Raw genomic sequence first — 13,271 nt, 5'->3', positions numbered from 1 at the left:
GCCACGAAGTTCCTTCTCCTCATTGGGACTCATGCGGTAGATTCTACCTTTGGAGTAGTTGTGCCCCTGGTTGTATGACATTGATTTACAGTCAGGTGTCTCTGTGGGGTGGCAACTGATCGCGATTCCCTGCTCTTCTGAAAAAACTCCTGGCTAGATCATGATATGCAGGTGGGATGCCAATAGAATCGAGCAATAATCACTGAGGAAGCCAGCAGGAGGGGTGTGTGTCAGGAAGACGTTGGGTTTTCTTTCCCCAATTCATGTATGTGTTCACCGCAGGGAGGGTCAGGCCGAATTCTAGTGATCCGTTTCTTTCCCAAATGAACTTTGGTTTCATGTAACAATAACCAAAGCGCATGCCCAAAACTATGCGAGTCTGTTTATGGCCACTGGCGCCAAAATAAAACTAATTTTCTCCCAATGAAGTCCGGTGCAACGGAGGAGAACCGGCTGTGTTTATGTACTGGGCCGGTCCTTCGTTCCCAGAGGGGGGCTGCCGCCCATTTGGGTGAATGGTATGGAAGCTTAGCCAGGGGAATTTGGTCCAGACCTAAGCTCCTCTGCCACCTGGGGCCGTGGCGATTAAGCAGTGGGAGCAGCCGGAATCCACAAGGGCCGCAGTGCTAGTAATGCTTAGAACAGTGTGTTTAGCGGGGTTGGCCAGGAGTAATGCTTTGAACAGTAATGGAGCTGCTTGCCTTCACCTCACCGCGTCAGGAGTCGGGCCCATGTCCATGGGAGCTGAAGAAAGGCAAACAGCTGCTTCGCCACCTCCTCTGGGTGCAGCCTTCGGTAACCGCTTGCAAGACGAAGCCTGTATGGGGAGGCGGCCCTGACCTGCGTGGTGGTTTGGCAGACGGAGTGCCGCGGAGCTGGAGCGGTTGGTTTTGTTTCTGGGACAGTTGGCGGCTAGGATGACCTGGCCCCCTCCGCAGTAAAGAAGACACAATCCCAGTCGGGCTGACCGAAGCGTTCAGAAGTGTGGTTTCGGTAGGGCTGCTGGGCTTGGAGCTTGGGTGGACACAGTAGTGGTTTTTTTAGGCATTGGGCGGCCCTCCTTGACGAGTTTAATTCCAAACGAGCATACGCCACTCTGGGGACCCCAACTGGATCCAATCTGCAATAGTACGAGGAACCCGAATTAAAAACACCGTTTTCACGTAGCTTACCGGCCCACAGCATCCGAGAAGTATTCGTGATTTCAGCCTGCGTTCAGGCCACTTCAGGAGGAAGTCGAAAGCAGCGCAGCCGCGACCGTAAATTCACGTGGCAAATTTCTGCAAACGGGCGAAGTTGCCTTGCTGGATGGTTTTGATGGTCGCGGATAAGCTTCATTCATTCGGTATGCCTGGATCTTGAAAGCGCAGGGCCTCTTAAGGCTTCCAGGAGGAATCGCGGGCATCTGTCGCGCAGAGAGTCCTCGATCCTGCAAATCCAAAAGAGTCACGAACCAGGTCGGCTTGCTGCCCCATCCAGGACTGAGCCGATGTCCCGTGATTTTTTCGGCGGCTCAGACCGGTATAAATCATCATAGTCTTCCAAGTGGGCATTGAGTTGCAAGATGAAGTAGGGAAGTTTGGAAAGCGGTCCCATCAAAACAGGGGCTGGTATCGGGAGCCGCATATTAGCCCTACGCTCGACGGCTCTTGGCGCCTGCTGGGGAGGTGGTTGCGCCGGGTTGAGCAGGTTGGGCAGGCAGCTGTTGTAACGGGGGGCCGGAATCGGGCTGGCGGTGCCAGCTGGCGCTTTGGAGTGGCAGTGACCAGCGGGCACGCGGCCCCTGGCACCGGCATGATCAGTAACAGCATAGACTCCAACTTGGGGCTTCCCGGTCTGTTGCCTCCTCCTTAGTTCCTCTCCAACGCAGCTACAGCATCCCTCTCCTTGCGAGTCAATGCCATCCCTGGTGCGCATGCAAAGGCAGCTTTTTCTCGCTCCAATTTAGCCAGATTCGTCTCCGTTTAAGGGCTTCAGTGAGCTCACTTTATGCGTATGCGCAGAGCCAAATTGAACGCTTTCGCGTTGCCGCTTGTAAATCCAGTCTGGAATGTTTCCAGGACTTTATCATGGACTGACAGATTCTGGGGCATATTGTCGATTGGAAGGCGCGCCTTTGGCACGCGGGTCCAACTTCGAAGCCTGGACTTCTTTGCCGTTCGCATGTTCCCGGTCCCTCTGCAAAGGTTTTCGCGCTCTTGCCTGCTTCTGTGATCGCTCCTCCTCCCATAGCTGGCGCTCACGGTTCCATTAACCGTCTTGGGCATCTCGGGAGTCGTCTCCACTTCCTCATCCCAGTCCTCTCGTCGATGGGAGAGGAAAACCGGGTCCGCTGGGGAATGCGAGGCTTTCTTCGGACTCTTAAACCGCCTGGAAGCTTAGGCAGACATCGGAGACAACCGTCAGACCGCCAGAGGCCACCGAGGTGGCTCCCTCGAGGCACTCCTCAGGTGCGCGTCGCTGGCTCGGGATTAGGGGTCCGATTGGGGAAGCGAATGCACGAGATACCCCTCCCAAATTCCAGAGTTTAGTCCCGGTGTCCTTTGGACGGGTTCCCCAGTGCTGCTGCCACGGGTGGTTCCCTTGGGGAGCATCACCAAAATACGAAGTCCAGGAATCGATTCAATGGATCTCACTGGGTTGCCGCGATGAAAAGGTGGTCAAGCCACGCCTCCTCCACATGACAGTAGGTTGCATCTGAGGTTTTGTAATCCACACGAAAACGGGTAGAGATCCGATCCACAGGCGCCGATCCATAGACAAGCGCCCCAAACCACTCATGGAAGTCCCTTATGGTCGCTCGCCACGCCCCTCGCGTTCCAACGGGAGGTAAAGCGAAGGCTTCACTGCGTGGCTGATACGAGGATCGGAAAGAGCACACCAGCTGCAGGCCCATTCTCCTGCCGGTTCCTCCAGATCCAGAAGGGAAAGGTCCGGAGCTCCCTCTTTGGGGGCCTACCGCACCTTCCTCGCAGTAACATTCAACCTCTCCATCGCAAGGAACAAGAGGTCCACTGCACAGGAATATAGATGAATTATAGGATTCCTGCACCTTACAATGTAAGGAATTCCATAGAAGCAGAAATAAAAGGAAGGCTTTTTGGGAGTAAAAGTCCATTTATTAAGACATCTTAGAAAGCTCGGGTTACACGCGAAGTGGCAGGAATGGCACTTCCCCGGCCAGAAGACACAGGTTATAACACCATTCACCCCATCCCCCCCCTTCCTAAGCTTCCCCGCTGGGAAGGCAACGTGGAGCTCTTCATCTCCCGCGCCAAGAAGAAGAGGCAAAAGTGTCTTCCGCCGATGCATCCTGGCCCATCAGCCCGGCTGCTGTGGAATGCACCTCTGCTAAGGTTACTTCACCATCAACACCATTGAATCCTTTACACCCTCTATGCCTCTGCCCAGAGGGGAGGGCAGTGAAAGCTGAACCTCGCCGACTGCCGGGCTGGGAGGGCCAGGGAGCAGGGGCAGGGGGGGAACCTAGGAGCAGGAGCAGGGCAGGAGGCAGTCTGCCCGTCGCCCCAGCACCTCGGAGAGCTGCTTTTATAAGCGCTAGGCCAGGGGCGGGGCTTGGGGAGGTGTGGCCATGCCCTAGGGGCGGGTGGGGGTGTGCCCCCCCGAACCCACCCTAAAAATCTATACCTATGTCCCTGGGCAGGGCCCTCTCCACGCCAACCCCTAAAAGTTGGGAAAGGAGAATCCTGTCTTTGCTAGTCAGAACCAAGTGGGATCATCCCTGCCTCAAAGGAACGATGGCCCTTTTCTCTGCAAATGACAGCTTCAGAGCAGGGACCCTCCAAGCAATGACAGCCCTGCCTTCTGTTGCCAGGAGACGGGAGCCGAAAGGAAAGGCTCGGAAAAGAGGAAGAGCAGCCCAGAGGGGCGGGGGCGGGGGGCAGTGTCATTTTGTCTCTGCTCAACCTCATCTGGACCATGATGACAGGCAACACTGAGCACCGTGGATGGGATCTCTATGTTATTTTTAGGCAGCTAATTTGAGCTGCGTCAACTCTTTGCCCTCCATTTTCACAATACCATCAAGTATTGTTGAAGGCTTTCATGGCTGTAATAACGATAGTGGGTTTTCTGGGTTATATGGCTGTGTTCCAGTAGCATTTTCTCCTGATGTTTTGCCTGCACCTATAGCTTCTCAAGATCTGAAACGTCAGGAGAAAATGCTACTGGAACATGGCAATACAACCTGGAAAACCCACAACACCATCAAAGTTCAGTGGCACAACGTTGCTGCCTGAGTCACTGAAGCCGTTCACGTGAGCCCCCAAAGTCTGCTGCTGGTAACACTGGGAGGAGGGAAGCTCCCCTTCAGAAGAATCCTGAGTTGTGAAAAGCTCTGGGAAGGTGACGACACTTCTAAGACAGCCCGTGGCTTCTGCTCGCATAACCAAGATTGAAGCCCATCCATCAGCCCAAGCACCCTATTTCTGTCAGAGACTTTAGAAGTGGTAGAGCTGAGTTAAATAGGATGATATGAGAAGGCAGTAGGCTCACATGTGGTGATTCAGTGTGGGAGGATCAGGTGCATGCTTAGGTCCAAATCAGGAGGCCCAAACATGACTGCAAATGGATGCTTTTGTGTGGCCTTAAGTTGATTCAGAATACCATTATGAGCACACTGGAAACTACATTTCTGGTTTCCCTGTGTAACCCCTCTGTTCAGAATGGGATGACTCAGAAAGGGGTGGAGACTGAAAGCAGCAGGAGGCTCCAAAGCTCATGAAGTTGGAGAAAGCTATTAGGCTACCAGACTGGGACCTTGACTGGTTTCTATAAGCCCTTAACACCTTGTTTAAGGTAACGGCAATGTTGTTTATTTTTGTTTGTTGTTTATTTTTGCTATATTGTAAATGCTAGAATTTATTGTTTCGGGGGTTTTGTGTATGTTAATGGTGAGAGTTCTTTTGGGGACCTTCATCATCTTGAATTCAGTTCACCAAGCCTCTGGAGTCCTCATGAGCCAACCACCAGCAGGAAGAATGGACGGCATTATCAGACTGTAATTAGAAGGACTTGGAATAGAACAGGAGCTTGGAGTGTTAAGTTAAATGTTAATTTTTGATAATTGTCATATATTAAAGAAAGTAAACCATTTTGTTTAAAATTTAGTTGTTGCAAACTCCTTCCAAGTTCTGCCCCACAGAACCCACAAGCTGAGGTTACACCTGCATTGACAACTTTGGCCATTTTCCCACTGAAAATCAGATGTAGATTAATTCAAGTTTCAAAATAAACTTTACCTTTTCATTGCGGTTTCATTGTCCTCACTGCGTCATGTTTCAATTGAAGACATCTGTGCATGCCTCGGATTCCAGAAAAGTGACAAACCCCACTACCACGCAATCAGCTTGCCGGGACTGTCCTGAGTGGCTGTCATGCCGTGTTGGGGCAGAAACTTTCCATCACGTAATCACGTGATCACATCATGGCGCCACAACGTCATTAAGTTATAACGAGAATACAGCACCCCCTGCCTTCTAATTGGCTATCGTCTTCTTGTGTTCTCGCAAGCATGATTACTTTAGCGCCACAATTTAAACAACTAAACCATAACTTTCCTTTTAGGGTCAGGAGTGCTTATCTGTGCTTAGGCAGTGTGAGGTTTGTTCAGAGGGCTGCTCCTGCACAATAAATCCCCGTTCTGTTGTTCCCTCTTTATAGTGGTGCACGTTCTATTGAGTACGCGTTATCTCCGTCAGACGTTAGTAAAAAAAACAGGGGAGCCCAAGCGTTCCCGTTCTCTCGTTTTCTCGTCAGAGCAGGTAAACGGGAGACCAAATCAGAGGAACAGAGGAAGCCAAGTGGAATTAAAATGAAACTTAAAGGAAAACCTGCGCGCACATTGTGCAGTGGCCGCCGCAGTCTGATTGGCTGGGAACATTTGCATCACTATGTAAGGCGGGAAACTGAAACTGAAATCAGACACCCGAACCTCCCCACCAATCTAGATTGGAAACGTGTTCTGGCAAAAAGTTGCACAAGCAACCAGGTACAGGAGAGACACGGGATAAGGGAGTGGGGGGGCGACAGAGCCAGGATTTATCTGCGTTCCAATGTTTGGCAGTGGGGAGAAATGCAACAAAACCTCGATATTACAAGTGACTATCCTGGGATTAATCGCCAGCGAGGAAATCGCCTTTAAGTTGGGGGTTAGGGTGGAGCCTGGGGAGGACCTTAGCAGGATATAATGCCATAATGTCCACCCTCCAAAGCAACCGCTTGCTCAAGAGCCAGCGTGGTGCAGTGGTTATGAGCAGGTGCACTCAAATCGGGAGAACTGGGTTTGATTCCCCGTTCTGCCACTTGAGCTGTGCAGGCTTATCTTGTGCACTCTAACACATGCCAGCTGGGTGATCTTGGGCAAGTCACAGTTCTTTGGAGCTCTCTCAGCCCGATAAGCCTCCACAGCTCTCTCAGCCAATTGGCCATGGTGGCAGGGGCTCTTGGGAATTGTAGTCCATGAACTGCAAGAGAGCTGCAGGTTGCAGACCCCTGGGCTAGCCCGTGCCCCAGATGGGTCTTCAGAACATGCTGTAGTGTGCTCCCCCTTTCCCCCTGCATGAGACCTTTATTCGTATGCCCTACCCATTTGGAAATTGGTGATAAAAGCTGACCCCCCACCACGCACGCACGCACGCACACTTCTCACCAGCTGGGCAAAGAATTCCTGGAGCTGTTGGGCCTCACTGCGTAGCTTGCCAGCCATTTTGACTCTCATTTTTGAGGATGTGCAGATGATCCGAACTCGCATCAAGGGGCGAACATATTCAGTGAGGACCGCGTGGTGCACATCTTTCACCAGCATCTGGTTTGTCAAAACAGAGCGGGGTGGGGGGGGGGGGAGAACAGAATGGGCAACAAGGCATGATTTCAGGGGCATGAAGGAGAAAGGGACTGGCTCGGACCCAGTTCAGGGGGCTGGTCCTCTGCTGCCTTTGGAGATGTCTGCCAAAGGCTGGGTTGCCACATTCTTTTCCTGGCACTGCTTCCCTGCACACAAGAGGAGCCTGGCAGGCCGGAAGGTCCATCCACTTCCTGGCTGCATTTCAGGCAGAATCACAGAGCCAAGGAAATGGGGGTGACCCTAAATGCGGTGGGTGTTCCCATGCTCTCAGGGCTGTGCCAGCCTTCAATGGTGGCTTTTTCAGGAGGGTGGGATGAAATATATCCTCCTCCCCAGGGAAAGTGTTCCCACTGTCTCCAAGTGTCCCCAGTGTCCAAGTGTCCCCAGAATGTCTCCAAGATTTGGCTGGTCTGACAAAGGGAGCGTTAACTCTGGAAAGCTCCCACCCCAAGAGCCTCGTTGGTCTCTAAGGTGCCTCTGGATTCAAATCCAGCTCTGCCAAAGTGTCCTGTGCTTTCCAGGCAGATCCCTCACCTCGTATGGCTCCGGTTTCATCTTCCTCAGCTTCTGGGTGTGCTCCGAGAGAAGAGCCATGATGGTGGAAAAGGCCTCAGAGCTGTTCAGCCATTTCCTCTTCATCAGTTTGTGGAAGTAAGGCTGTGGGGGCAGGGAGGAGGTCAGAAGGAGCAAAGGGCAGCATCCTCTGCAAGTGGCGCAATGGGGACTAGGGAACAATGCGTCCTTCTGGGGGGGAGGGGGGGTCTAGGCTGAGCTTCTGCACAGAAGGTCTGGCCTGAGCAGGAGATGTGGGGTCAGGACTGGAGCTGTGCCTTCCAGCTCACCCACATGACCAGAATTCTTTGCTCCCAGTGGCCATGATGGAGTGAGCTAGAGCTGGGGAGGGGCCCTCCCACTCCCCAGAGCCACTGGCCACTGAAGCTGGGGCCTGCTTCTGGCCACATCCCCCACCCCCCACCTGGAAGTCAGGATGTAACAACACCTTTGACTCCACATCCCCTTAGAGAATCTGAACTAATCAGTTCTGTAAGAATTAATCTATTAAAAAGTTTAGCCAGGGACGTACCGCTAGGGGGACATGGGGCATTAGAGGCAGCCATGCCCTCGAATGCCATTTAGGCCTGGTACGCCACTGCATTTAGCCTCAGATATTTCCAGGATCTATCTGAGAAAAGTTGTTTTGCCATCTTTAATTTCTGATAGGAATACCTTCAGGTTTTGAAAGAGTTGGTTGGCCAGTACGCGGTTGCAGAGTTGAGTCACCTGGTCCAGAGAGGCATTGGCCTGGTCCTCTGCTTTCTTACTCTCAAGGTGACCAAACCTCACCAAGTCCCTGATGTATTGCCTGTAATTTGAGTTGCAAGGAATGAGTGCAAATGGCAGGTCTTTGGGTACCGGTTCCTCTCTGTGCACAAAATACCTGGCTGACTCAGGATCCATGCCACAGCTTCCATTAGAGCTCATGAAAAGCTGTCCTAGGGGACTCCTGTTTTGGTTGCCACATTTGGACACAACCATCCCACCAGAGCAGGGATGGCCAACCTGTAGCCATTGGCCATGCTGGCAGGGCTGATGGGAATTGTAGTCCATGAACATCTGAAGCACCACAGGTTGGCCACCCCTGCACTAGAGCATGCACATCAGAACAGGGAGGGTGCAATTCCCTGCTCACCCAAAGGAGTATGTAGAGTGCCACGGAAAAAGGAGCAGGCCGCTTTTCAGCCTGAACTTTTCCAGCCTGAACTAAGGTAAGTGGAGGAGCGATCCCCCCCCCCGCGCACGCCCAGAGCGACGCCCCCCCCCTTGTAGCTCTGCTACTGGCTGCCCCTGCTGGACATTTAACCTGGACAGGGAGAGCAGACACTCACCGGAAGGGTGGGCAGCAGTTGACCAGCGCGATGGTCCGGCTTGTGTAGCTGTCAGCCATTAAGCTGTTCTCTGCTTGCCCCTCGTGAAACTTTTCCACCTTCCTCTGAAAACTAGGTGGGGAGGGGGGGGGATAAAGACAAGGGTGATGGGGAAACAAAATTGAAGGAAGGATGTGGGGGAGGGGAATAGGTGCCCCCTGCAGAGTTCAAAGCACAATTTCATTCCCATGTGCCCACTGTGGTGGCCACAGGGCCTGATCGCCCAATCTGTCCCTCCCTTGCAAACCCAGCAAGTTTCCTCCTGACCTTCAGATCCACTTTAGCCCCAGTGCCAGCCAAGAGACCACAGAGGTCCCCCCCACATCTTGAGAGTCCAGTTTGGCCCTACAAAACCCACCACTCTGGCGCCTTCCAGGCTCCCTCGAGCCCCCCACCATCTGCGCTCCCCCCCTTCCTGTCCAGGCTCCCAATGAGCTGCGGAAAGGGCAGCCTCTCTTGATCCCGCCTCTTTAGAGACTTTGCATGTAAGTTTTCACACACTGGCTCCAGGAGGGGGGTGGGTAACCTGTGCTCGCTCTCTCACACCTGCCAGCCACAATCGCACTGCTGCCATCGAGAAATGCCCACTCTCCTGTGACGCCAGGGGGGACGGGCCGTGGCTCAGAAGCAGAGTTCTGGGTTGCCTACAGAAGGCCCCGGGTCCAGTCCCAGCATCTCTCATTAAAATAAGAAGAAGAGTTTGGATGTATATCCCACTCCCTTTCTCTCCTGTAAGGAGACTCAAAGGGGCTGACAATCTCCTTTCCCTTTCCCCATCAGAACAAACATTCTGTGAGGGGGGTGGGGCTGAGAGAGCTCTGAAAAACTGTGACTAGCCCAAGGTCACCCAGCTGGCATGTGTTGGAGTGCACAGGTTAATCGAGTTCCCCAGATAAGCCTCCACAGCTCTAGCGGCAGAGTGGGGAATCAAACCCGGTTCCTCCAGATTAGAGTGCACCTGCTCTTAACCACTAGGCCACTGCTGCTCCCAGGTAGGCTGTGCTCTGAGGAGCAGCTGCCAGTCGGAGTGCAGAAGCCTCACCTGGAGACCAAGGACCCGACTCATGAGAAGGCTGCTTCACATGTCCACACAGCCTTGAGCCGCCTCTCCGGGCTGTGACCCCTGGCCTCCGCTCAAAGGGGGCTGTGATGTACCTTCCACTGGGCTCAGGGCAGCCCCACAGGCACCTGCGGTGACTCACTGCCTGTATGGGTTGCATCCATTCTGACCCACATGTATTCCTGCCCCAGTTCACTGAAACAAGCACTTGGTGGCCGGTGTGTGTGTGTGTGTGTTTCCAGGTAAAATTAGCCTCTGGCAGACTGTGGCTTCTCCTGCCGGCCCCACTGGGCCCTCACTCTACTGCGCACCAGTTCCTCAATAAGGTGGGAGCAGAGCAGCTATTTAGGAACCCTGAACTTGCCAACCAGTTGGGACTGCAAGTTGTGCACCACTCTCCCGACCCCCACATGCACATAATCCTGCTCAGCCCCCCCAGTGTGCCTCCCTCCCACCGGAAGCCCTTGCAGGACATGTGTTCAGAGTAGACACCTGGAGAATGGAAGCCACTGAGGGGCTAGCCATGACAGTCTCCCCCCCACATGTGCCCCCTCCCCAAAACTGTGCTTCCCCACACTATGCAGAGTGCAAATGGGTGGTAAACAAGACAGTCAACCCTTCAGTATTTCCCTGATGCATACCATTCAGGCCGTGGGGCCTCTTGGCTTCACCTGCCCACTGTGGCATAAATAGAATGGAGGTGCCTCACCTGGTTGCAGGGAGGGTGGCCTATGGGATCTGCATGAGTTTCTGAACTGAGGCGGCAAGAGAAGGCTAGCCTTCAAGATAGAGCTGGGTGTCCAAGTCCTGAGTCCATTCATGGCGTCTGTGTCTGTTTCAGGGGCCCCAATTTTCTTTGGACCTAACCATCTCATGCGCTTCAATATTACAAAACTGGAGCAGCAGGGGGCATTATTTGTTCCAGCTCAGGACTAAAATGCTGCTGCCTCCCTGCACCCCTCCCCCCCAGTGACTGTAGAAGGTGTCCCCACGTGCCCGGGCTCCGAGGTACCATACCTCTGCAAGAATTCTACCAGGCAGCTGAGGCAGCACTGAGCCATTCTCCTCCCAAAGTCTGCCGTGATCTGGGGGGCTCGGTCTGTGTGACCTTTTAACACCTGTGAAGAGAGAGAAAGGTGAGGTGCTGGCCAGGGCTGAGGGAGCCTTTGGGAGTCTTGTTCTCCTCTGCTCCAAACAAGGACAGGTCGGGCAAGGGGGGGGGCAGCTTGGAGGGGACCAAGAGGGGGCTGTAAGGGATCATCTCTGTCAGACCCTCTGCTTGCCTCTTCTGTTCCAGAAACAGCTGTGCAAGCACACATGGGTCAAATGCAAGCACAGAGCATGCCAGCAAAACGGAGGGAGAAGTGGGTATGAGAGGGAGAATCCATAGCACCTGTCAGGACTTCGCATTAGTCCTGGGGATGTGCCCAGGGGTGCAAGAGGCTGGCTGCAAGGCACCTAATGTGATCCCCAAGCAGAAGGAGCGGGATCCACCAAATGCTCTCAAAGCCCAAAGCCCCTTCTGGCTTGGCTTTAAAGTAAGGGCTAGGTGGGCCAGTGCACAGCCAGAGACAGACGTGGAAGGACTGGGAAGGGCAGAACATGCGGGCTGCAACTCAACATGCAAGAAGACCCTGGAGCCTGACGTACGGGGATGATTCTGCTGGACAGGCAGAGCTGGGTGTCGCCAGTCTCCTTGTGGGACCACTTCTCTTCCTTCTGCAGCTCTTGGCTCATGTTCTCCATGATCTTCACCTACAAGCAGCAAAGGAGGATGGAGGCAGAGGGAGGTGGAGGGAGGGAGGGAGGGGGGGGGAGGAGAGGCAGTTTCCTGTGAGGTGGGGCCTACATGCCACGGAGCATTTCTTCCCAATGAGGAGGAGCCACGGGGTGCCTTCAAGCATCCCTAGCATTGCCTGTCAGCCACTAGTTCCACATGACGGGCAATCAAATGAATGCCACGTGATTTATTTCAATGTATTGTCAAAGGCCAGAATCACTAGGGTATTGTGGGTTTTCCATGGTGCCCCCCCCCCCGCCTCCCTGCAGGCTGGCTTCTGCACTCCCCAGGGGACAGGAGCAAGCCTGCAGATGCAGCCACAGATGCAGGCGAAAGTGCTACTGGAACACGGCCATACAACCCAGAAAACCCACAACACCCTAGAGATTTGTTTCACTTTGTCATTGCATTTCCACAAACACCACTCTTCTCCCATGAGCTCCAGGCACTGTGAGTGGCCCACTATCCCACACCCTTCATCCTCCTGTGAGAACACCCAGGTTGCCCAGTAGGGTTGCCAGCCTCCAGGTAGAGCCTGGAGACCTCTCAGAATTACAACTAATCTTACAACTACAGAGATCAGCTCCCCCAGAGGACATGCTTTGGAGGGTGGACTCCATACCCTGCTGAGCTCCAGCCCCTTCCCTCAGGCTCCACCCCCAAATCTCCAGCACTTTGCCAGCCAGCCAGTTTCGGAGCTAGGCTTGCCAGTTCTGGGTTCAGAAACTCCCGGAGATTTGGCGGTGCAGCCAGGGGAGGGAGGAGCGGCCTCCGCAGGGCACGAAGCCCCAGAGCCTTCCCTCCAAAGCAGCTATTTCCTCCAGTGGACTTGATCTGTGACATCTGGAGATAAGTTATGATTTCAGAACATCTCCAGGCCTCCCAGGGAGGTTGGCAATCCATATCTTCCGTAAGTCCACCATTCTGACCACTACACCACTCTGTTGTAACAGTGTTCTTTAGACAGTGCTCAAGAGGAAGAGGCCTCAGCTGTTGGGCCCATGAACAATGAATTCCCGGGAAACCGTTGGATTGAGGGGGGCAGATACCCCAGGCAGCAGGCAGGAGATGGGGGAGGCCCAACTGCCCAGAAGAGACGCTCATCCCATAGCACACGAGCCCACTCCCTTATGAGGCTGCGGCTGGGGAGGGGGGAAGGGAGAGGGAGCCCTCCGGCCTCAGAGGGGGGTCATATTCCTTGATAAGACAGATCATGGCAGAGCCAACGGTTCCTGAGGAGATGCTCAAAGATGTCACGTTCTATGCAGTGGGAGACACAGACCCTCAAGGGTTGTCATGTTGGTGAGGGAGCAAGATTTTTTTCTGCTGCTGCAGAGACCAGGACCAGGAGTGATCATACAGCAAATCATACAGGGTTCGAGGTGAAGGAAAAGAGATTCCAACTAAACATCAGGAAAAACTTCCTGACAGTCAGGGCTGTTCGACAGTGGAATGCACTCCCTCGGAGTGTGGTGGAGTCTGGAGGTTTTTAAGGAGAGGCTGGATTGCCATCTGTCAGGAGTTCATGGCAGGGGGTTGGACTTGATGGCCCTTGGGGTCTCTTTCGATGCTATGATTCTAAGTGGCCTTCCTTGGCCTTACTAATCTCCCTCCTTCCCAGCACCCTCTCATCTTCCCCCT

At 53.7% G+C, this 13,271-nt stretch overlaps 1 protein-coding gene across 3 annotated transcripts in view; it reads right to left on the bottom strand.

Annotated features, from left to right (window-relative positions):
- The window catches only part of EXOC3L2 (exocyst complex component 3 like 2), a 69,208-nt gene that overhangs the window by 30,854 nt on the left and 25,083 nt on the right, over positions 1-13,271 (bottom strand). For all 3 annotated transcript variants that reach the window (XM_048499286.1, XM_048499284.1, XM_048499285.1), the window contains exons 5-10: positions 11,501-11,605; positions 10,868-10,968; positions 8,752-8,862; positions 8,093-8,228; positions 7,400-7,522; positions 6,671-6,826 (exon numbers count right to left, since the gene is read on the bottom strand). In XM_048499286.1, the coding sequence (XP_048355243.1) occupies positions 6,671-6,826; positions 7,400-7,522; positions 8,093-8,228; positions 8,752-8,862; positions 10,868-10,968; positions 11,501-11,605 (732 nt within the window). The remainder of the gene's footprint in view (positions 1-6,670; positions 6,827-7,399; positions 7,523-8,092; positions 8,229-8,751; positions 8,863-10,867; positions 10,969-11,500; positions 11,606-13,271) is intronic.

The sequence above is a fragment of the Sphaerodactylus townsendi genome, linkage group LG06 (genome assembly GCF_021028975.2).
Source record: "Sphaerodactylus townsendi isolate TG3544 linkage group LG06, MPM_Stown_v2.3, whole genome shotgun sequence".
Lineage (NCBI taxonomy): Eukaryota > Metazoa > Chordata > Lepidosauria > Squamata > Sphaerodactylidae > Sphaerodactylus > Sphaerodactylus townsendi.
Note: the sequence above shows the minus strand (reverse complement) of the source record. Positions and strands in the feature narration are given on the sequence as shown.